At 43.7% G+C, this 8,996-nt stretch overlaps 1 protein-coding gene across 1 annotated transcript in view; it reads right to left on the reverse strand.

The window, feature by feature from the left end:
- The window catches only part of PELI2 (pellino E3 ubiquitin protein ligase family member 2), a 198,744-nt gene extending 197,491 nt beyond the window's left edge, over positions 1-1,253 (reverse strand). The window contains exon 1 of the mRNA XM_067734724.1: positions 869-1,253. Within this exon, the coding sequence (XP_067590825.1) occupies positions 869-945 (77 nt within the window). The 5' untranslated portion in view covers positions 946-1,253. The remainder of the gene's footprint in view (positions 1-868) is intronic.
- Positions 1,254-8,996: the final 7,743 nt, after the last annotated feature.

Genomic DNA, 8,996 nt, shown 5'->3' on the forward strand with positions numbered 1-8,996 from the left:
GCCGTTTAACGACTGTAGATAATTACTATCTTCAAAATGTGGTTTTCACAAGCGGAGAGGGAGTCGAGGCGGGTGAGGCTGGCGAGCTCCCCGCCGCTGGGAGGACATCTGCGAGGCCGAATCCCAGGACCGAGGGACGAAAGGGATGCGGTCCCGTGCCGGGGAGCCCGGGGTGGGGGGCAGCGGCGTTCCTGCCCACTCCGGGACACTCCCGGCCGAGTCACAGACAGTTCAGTGCCCTCGGGCTGCGGCTACCCGTGGCGGTCACCATAACAATATGCAAAGCGCTGCCCGTGGACGCCCCCCGCGCGGATCCCACCGCCCGCTGCGGCCGAGCCGGCGGTGCCGCGCCTGGAGTTCCGGGCCCCGGGCTCACAGTAAGCTGGGTCAGAGGGCCCCCGGGGGCCTCTCAGCTTCGCCAAGGTGGTGGTGGTGGGGGGTGTCCTCGGACACCGCGTGGTGCCTGCGACGGCGGTGCCTCAGCCCTGGCCACTACCCCCGCTACCCGGCCCGGGGCGCGCAGGGAAGTCGAACCCCTATCCCTGCGGTACCGCCGACGACTTGGTCCCCGAACGCTGAGCCCCGCGGGGCGCGGGGTCGCCCCAGTCCCCGCCACTTCCTTCGCCACCGTCCTCGGCGCGGATAGCGCATCCCGGTGCCCGCCGCAGCGCCCCGCGCGCGCCTCCCCGCCCCCGCCGTCCCAGCCCTCCGAGCCGCTCGCGCCGACCCAAGCGCCCGGGCGATCCCCACAGAGCCCCCGAGCCACCCCGCTGGCCCTGCTCGGGGATGCGGGCGCGCTGCTGCCACCCAGCCCGGAGCGCTCGCCGCCCGCCCCAAAGCTCCCCGGGTCGGGGACCCCCAGACTTACCCCAGAACCACCAGCTCCCCGTATTTCACCGGCTCCTTGTTGAGGGCGCAGTGCTCCTCCTGGCCGGGGGAAAACATGGAGCCCTGCTCGGCCGCCGCCGTCGCCTCCGCCGCGACCCCCGCCGAGTCCGCGCCGCCGCTACAATCCCATCCCGAGAAGGGAGTGAGCGCGCCAGGGAAGGGCACGGCGGCGAAGGGGGCGCGGGGCGGCCAATCCCGCGGCTGCTCCGTCGTGGCTGCGCGGCTGCCCTGCCGGGCTCTCCGGAGCTCCGCGCAGCACAGCTGCCCCGAGCCGGACTCGGCAACAAATGGAACCAGGCAGCAGGGGGACCTACCCGCGCCGAGCGCCTGAGCCGCAGCCGCCGCCGAAGCCCCGCGGGAGGGAGGAAGGGAAAGAGCGAGAAAGCTAGGGAGGGGCGGGGGCAGCGGGCGGGGGAAGGGCGGGGGAGGGGGAGGGGCGGGGGCCGGACCGCCGAGCCGCCCCGCGGGCGCGCGGGCAGGTGGGAGCCGCCCGGCCCTCCGCGAGACGCCCGCAGCCCCCCCGCCCACCCGGCGCCCCCTCCCCCGGCGCGTGGGGCCGCCCACGTCCCCTCCCCGCCCCCCTCGGGCCCTGCGGTGGATCGCCCGGGTGTTATGTAAACATAGAGTAAAAGGGAAAAGAAGTTCTTAAAGGAGCAGCTCTATTTTTTTTTTTTTTCTCGCTTCCTTTCCCAAACTTAACAGCGCGGGGTCCACAGCCCTGGTCGCCGAGTTCTCCAGCGGCTGAAGGCTGCGCAGGATCCCGGAAGCACAGCGGTCAAGGTTCCCAAGCCTAGCCTAGTTTCCCCAGGTTAGTTAGCTGTAAATAAAGAACTTGCTCTCGGGGTATGAGAGCATTTGCTTTCCCGGTGTCACTGTGTCGCGGCACACATCCGGAGGTGTCGCACAGGCGCACCTGGGTGCCTCCTCTTCCAAAACCAAGTCCTTAAGAGCTTGAAGACGTCTAGAAATTTGGAGGGGCTCGCCAATTGGCACTGGATTAGAGGGAGTCTTGAAGGCACTTGGAGCACACTGCCGTGGTGCAGGATGTAACAACCCGGTTTGTCGTCAGCAGAGTTCCACATGGTTCCAAAAAAATGTTTTGCTGTTGTTGGGGTTTTTTTTGTTTTTTTTTAATCCAGACCCTGTCCGCTTTCCCATACCTTCTCTCAATCCCCTAAGGAATTTAAGAGGAAATTATTTGGGTAAACATTTTAATGGATATAAAAGTTCCTTTATTATAATTTAGCCGATGCATTGTTTGCTTTTTATGCTTTTCTAAATAGTCACTACTATGGCTTTAAAATATTTTAGAGTATAACAGCTTTACTGACTGCTGTTTCTCCTCATACAGGATTTTATTGTTTTCCCATTTATTAAGCACTCATACTGGAAACTCTGCATATTATTGTCAGTCACTGCCTCTCAAGACTGTTAAATAATTTTCAAAGAAATAAATACTGCAAAGCCACCCTATGTATAAACACTGACTGGTGGGCTATGACCCTAAGTAAAGGGCTAGGAAAAAGAAATAATTGCATCAGTAACCTTCCATTGCACCGTTCAGCACCCTTTGTCTAACATTCTCTGACAGGTTATTACTATAGTGACAAGATGCTGCAGGAAATGTTACTTCAGTTAGTAACGAATTTGTTTTTAATTGGGGCTTTAGAAATAAATTATTTCAAAGTAACTAAAGCCACACCATTGGTTAGTCAAACACACAAAAACTTTTTAAACAACATACTTCACCTAAGTATAAAATTTCTATACTTCATCTGAACACCGTTATTCAGCATATTTTACATATTCTCTGTAATATGTATGTGTGTATAGTTAGTTTTAACCAACAATCCTTCACTAAAGGGTTGAATGCTTTCTCATCACTAGGGTCTTGGTGTGAATTTCTGTCTGAATTTCTGCCTGATTAATGTTGACTTCATTTATCTACTCCATGCTCCTACTTACCTTATAGATGTGTGGCTAGCAAAGGTCTAGCAGAATCATGCCTTGGTTATGAAGTCCCCAGTTATTATAGTACCTGGATCTGTCATTCTAACTTCTCCAGGCTTGTTCTGTTGCTGCTACTGCTCTCTAGGCTGCGATTACCCCCTCCCTCCTTCTCCCTTGGCATGCTGTGCTTTTGTGCATTGCATTACACTATTCTGGCTCCATTTCCTCCTTGCTGTGCTCTGCATCTGCTCTTAGGAAGATGGAAACAAACATTTATTAACCTCCTACTAAGTTCCAAACACTAGGCTGAGAGTTTCCCATAAGATGTCTCAGTCTTTGCAGGACCTCCATTCTAGCTGTTTGCCCAGGACGCCTCTGACTTCCAGAGGGCCATCTCTCTCTTTCTGCTCTCCCTGCATGTCTTTGAGCTTGTTTAAAGTTCTTCATCAGGTCTGTCTTTATCAGTTACTTACAGGAAGTGTTGCTTTGAATCAAGTTTTTGTAGCAGTGGAGGCTTTTTATCTTAGGTAACGCAGGGCTCACAGACCAGTTTGGGGAATTATTCTGACACCTGAAAACCTCAGGAATGCATACAGGCACCAGGAATCGAAATCCAAATGAGCAAAAGGGCCAAGTGAGGACTGTGGCAAATTGGTGAGACTGTGCCATCTCAGAGGCGCATCAGACACTGCTCTCCAGCTAATTGTCGCCATGTGACAATAACAGCTTACTGTTGCTAAATTTAATTTTTTTTTAAGTGCAAATCCTGTGTTTTATGCCAAATCCAACTTGTAACTATAGGCAACTCATTCCAGTTCTGTTTTGTTTTGTTTTAAACACAGAATGGACCCACCAAAACCATGTCTGTTTTCTAGATTGGGCCCAAGTTCCCCAAATTTGCTTTGTCTGGTTTCAAGGAAATATATAAGCGAAGGTAAAAAAAGAACCAAAAAACACTTCTCAAGTGGAATCAAATGGCAGGGCTGGGAGGGGAACAGAATAGTGGGGCATAAACTTGATTTTCTCAGAGAGTCCATGGCTTGTATCCCTATAAAAGCCAGCTTGCACCTTTCTCTGTTCATCCCTCATTAGAGTTTTCTGTTCACAACTTAAGCCAGTTAGAACATTACCCCCACCATCCCCTGCTAATATTAGGAATCTGATTGTAGCATGAATTTATCTCGTCTTGAATGTAATTGTTTTAGTTAGTAGCTCCAGGCTGGTGGGACAATCTGGCTGTGCCATCTGCCAACCCACTGAAAGCCAGGGTGGGTTTGACTGACCTGGCTGCCAGGGCAGACCACCACCCTCCCTCCCTGCTTGCCATTCCATTTGTGTCTCTCCGAAACCACTCTCCTGAAGAGGATGAACCACCCACAGCATCCCAGAGGGAGCTGATGCTACTTCTTGGGCTACCTAAGGCCATATGTTAACTTCACAAATAAATAATGTAAGGCTTTCTCTTGATTTTTACCCCCCAGTTAGGTCTATCTCTTTTAAGTTAGAATGAAAAGATTTAGTGAAGAAGCTTATCTTTGTCTTAAATAAAATCAATCAAATGCCTTCCAGTATTTCTAGAATAAAGAGTCTAATTTTTAGTCACTCTCCATTCTACCTTACATGTTTATGTTTGCAAAGACTAAAGAGTAAGAAGATCCTTTCAAAAAATGTATGTCTGGGGCTTCCCTGGTGGCACAGTGGTTAAGAGTCTGCCTGCCAATACAGGGGGCACAGGCTCGACCCCTGGTCCGGGAAGATCCCACATGCCGCAGAGCAACTAAGCCCGTGCACCACAGCTACCGAGCCTGCTCTCTAGAGCCCGCAAGCCACAACTACTGAGCCTCTGTGCCACAACTACTGAAGCCCAGGCACCTAGAGCCCGTGCTCCGCAGCAAGAGAAGCCACCACAATGAGAAGCCCACGCACCGCAACAAAGAGTAGCCCCTGCTCACCACGACTAGAGAAAGCCCGTATGCAGCAACGAAGACCCAACGCAGACAAAAATAAATAAATATATAAATGTATTTATTTTAAAAAAATATGTTTGGATAAACTAGTCATTTTTTTCATGAAAACTTAGATCACATTTTATTTTTAAATTTTCTGTATACATACGTATATATATCTATATATACACATATATATACACATATATAGATATATATATATATTCCTGATTGGGAAAGTAATATGAGCTCCTTGTCAGAAGTTTGGAAAACATGAAAAAAGGGATTTTTAAAAATTTTATTTTATTTAAATCATCCATAGTCTCATTACCCAGAAACAACCCTGTATAACATTTTTTATCTATTTCCTTCATCTTTTTTATTTTTAATTTTTTTACATAGTGTGATAATACTGTGTATAATCACCTTTCACACAGTTTGTTATCTCCTCTTTTTTCACTTAATGTTACAATTGTGAGCAGTTTTCTCTTGTCGCTAAAACTTCATTTTTGTTGTTCCATCATGTGTATCAATATCTATGAACCATCCTCCCTCTTATAAAACATTGGGAAGATTTCTAATTTTTGGTCTTCTAAATAATGAACATATTTATATTCATTATTACTGCATGAGAACAATTTCCTACAAGTGAAATTATTACATCAAATGATATAAACATTTTTAAGACCCTTCCATGCATATTTCCAAACTGTTTTTCAAAATGATTATAGCTGCCAAGTTATACTGCAACCATCAGTAAATGAGAGAGAGCCTGCCTCAGGGAACTCTCGGTAGCATTTTTAAACCCTCACTAATGTGACAGGTGATAATTTTTATTTGCATTTCTTTGATTGCTATTGTGAGGTGCACTCACATTTTTAAAAACTTGTGGTAGAAAGTACATAACATGAGATCTACCCTCAACAAAACTTTCAGACTCCAGTAGACTTTTGTTAACTGTAAGCACAATGTTGTACAACAGATCTCTAGAGCTTTTTCATCTTGTATGACTGAAACTTTATACCCATTGAACAGCGACTCCCGTCTCTCCCTCCCCGCAGCTCTGAGAAATTGCACTTTTTACTTGCATAAGTCTGGCAACTTTTGATATCTCATATAAGTAGAATCATGCAGTATTGTCCTTCTGTGACAGGCTTATTTTTTAGTAAATTGTCCTCAAGGTCCATCCATGACATATCATATAACAGGATTCCCTTCTTTTTATGGCTGAATAATATTCCACTGTAGGTATGTACTACATAATCGAGTTATCCATCTATGGGTATTTAGGTGTTTTTACCTCTTGGCTATTGTGAACAATGCTGCAATGAACATGGGAGCGCAAATCTCTTCAAGATCCTGATTCCAGTTCTTTTGAATAAATACCCAGAAGTAGGTTGCTGGATCATATGGTAGTTCTATTTTTAATTTTTTGAGGAAGCTCCATTCTGTTTTACCATTTTACATCTCCATCAACATGGCACATGGGTTCCAATGTTTCTACATCCTCGTCAACATTTGCTATTTTCTGGGTTTTTTTGATAATGAACATCTTAACAGCTGTGAGGTGGTATCTCGTGATTTTGGTTTACATTTCCCTGATGATAGTGATGTTCAACATCTCTTCATATATCTGTTGTATTTGCTTATCTTCTTTGGAGAATTGTCTATTCATTACCTCTGCCCATTTTTAAGTTGGGTTATTTGGTTTTTTGCTCTTGAGTTATATGGGTTTCTTATATATTTTGGATATTAACCCCTTATCAGATATATGGTTTGCAAATATTTTCCCCCATTCTGTAGGTTACCTGTTTCCTTTGTTGTGCAGAAGCTTTTTAATTTAATGTAGTCCCACTTGTCTATTTTTGCTTTTGTTGCTGGTGCTTTTTGGTATCATACCCAAGAAACCATTGCCAAGATCAGTATCACAAAGATTTCCCCCTTGGCTTTCTTCTAAGAGTTTACAGTTTCAGGTCTTCTGTTGAAGTCTTTAATCCATTTTGAGTTGATTTTTGTGTATGGTGTAAGATAAGGGTCCATTTTCATTCTTTTGCATGTGGATACCCACATGCAAAATTTTCCCCACACCATGTATTAAAGAGACTCTCCTTTCCCATTGTGTATTCTTAGCATCCTTGTTGAAGATCAGTTGTCTGTATATGCATGGGTTTGTTTCTGGGCTCTATATTCTGTTCCATTTGTCTATATGTCTATTTTTATGCCAGTAGCATACTGTTTAGATTACTATAGTTTAGTAATATGTTTAAAATCAGGAAGTGTGAGACCTTCAGCTTTGTTCTTTATAAGATTGTTTTGGCTATTAAGGGTCCTTTGTGGTTCCATATGAATTTTAAGATTATTTTTCTATTTCTGTAAAAGATGTCATTGGGATTTTGCTAAAGATTGCTTTAAATCTATAGGTTGCTCTGGGTAGTATGGACGTTTTAACAATATTAAGTCTTCCAATCTATGAACACAGGATGTCTTTCTATTCACTTGTGTCCTCTCTCATGTCTTTCATTAATATTTTGTAGTTTTCAGTGTCCAAGTCTTTTGCCTCCTTGGTTAAGTTTATTCCTTTGTATTTTATTCTTTATGAAGTTATTGTAAATGGTGCTCTTAGTATCTTTTTCAGATAGTTCATTGTTAATGTATAGAAACACAACAAATTTTTACATATTGATTTTTGTGTCTTTGAACTTCACTGAATTTGTTTATTAGTTCCAACAATGTTTTCGTGAAAGTTTTAGAATTTTCTACGTATAAGACCATGTAATCTGTGAACAGAGATTTTTAATTCTTTTCAGATTTGGATGCCTTTTACTTCTTTTCCTTGCCTAATAGCTCTGGCTTGAACTTCCAGTTGAATAGAAATGTTGAATAGAAGTGGCAAGAGTGAGCATCCCTGTCTTTTATTCCTGATCTTAGAGGAAAATGTTTCAGTTTTTCATTGAGTATAATGTTATCTGTGGGATTTATGGCCTTTATTACTTTGAGGTAATTTCCTTTTATTCCTAGTTTGTTGAGTCTTTTTTTTCCATCAAGAAAGGTGTTGGGTTTTGTCTAATGCTTTTTCTGCATCTATTGAGATCATCATAAGAGTTTTATCCTTTGTTCTGTTAATATGCTGTCTCACATTGGTTGATTTTCATATGTTGAACCATCCTTGCATCCCAGGGATAAGTTCCACTTGTTCATGGAATATGAGACTTCTAATGTATGTCTGGATTCAGTTTTCTAGTATTTTGTGGAGGATTTTTTCACCTATATTCATCAGGAATATTGGCCTATAGTTTTCTTTTCTTGTAACATCTTCTTCTGGCTTTGGAATCAGGGTGATACTGACCTCATAAAATGAGTTTAGAAAAGTTTTCTCCTCTTCAATTTTTTGGAAGAGTTTGAAAAGGATTGGTATTAATTCTTCTTTAACTGTTTAGTAGAATTCACCAGTGAAGACATCTAGTCCTGGAATTTTCTTTGTTGAGAGGTGTTTGTTTGTTTGTTTGTTTTACTGATTCAATCTCCTTACTAGTAATTGGTCTGTTCAAATTTTCTGTTTCTCCATGATTCAATCTTGTAAGTTATATGTTTCTAGGAATTTATCCATTTCTTTTAAGTTATCCAATTTGTTAGTGTGCAATTATTCATAGTACTCTTGTAATCTTTTTAATTCCTGCAGAGGTCGTAATAATGTCCCCTTTCATTTCTGATTTTGAGTCTTTCTCTTTTTTTTCTTAGTTAGTCTAGTTAAAGACATCAATTTTGTCGATCTTTTTCTTTTTATAAAATTAATTAATTAGTTTATTTTTATTTGGTTGAGCCTGGTCTTAGTTGCGGCAGGCGGGCTCCTTAGTTGTGTCATGTGAACTCTTAGTTGCGGCATGCATGTGGGATCTAGTTCCCTGTCCAGGGATTGAACCTGGGCCCCCTGCATTGGGAGCATGGAGACTTAACCACTGCACCACCAGGCAAGTCCCTGTTGATCTTCTCAGAAAAGCAACTCAGTTTCATTGATTTTATCTATTGTTTTTCTATTTTCTATTTTGTTTATTTCTGTTCTAATCTTTATTGCATTCCTTCTGCTAGCTTTGGGCTTATGTTCTTCTTTTTCTAATTCCTTGATGTATAGAAATAGGTTTTATATTTGAGATTCTACTTCTTTTTTAAGGTAGGCATTTATCACTATAAAGTTGCCTCTTAGTACTGCTTTTG

Source organism: Pseudorca crassidens, chromosome 1, assembly GCF_039906515.1.
Source record: "Pseudorca crassidens isolate mPseCra1 chromosome 1, mPseCra1.hap1, whole genome shotgun sequence".
In the NCBI taxonomy this organism is placed as follows: domain Eukaryota; kingdom Metazoa; phylum Chordata; class Mammalia; order Artiodactyla; family Delphinidae; genus Pseudorca; species Pseudorca crassidens.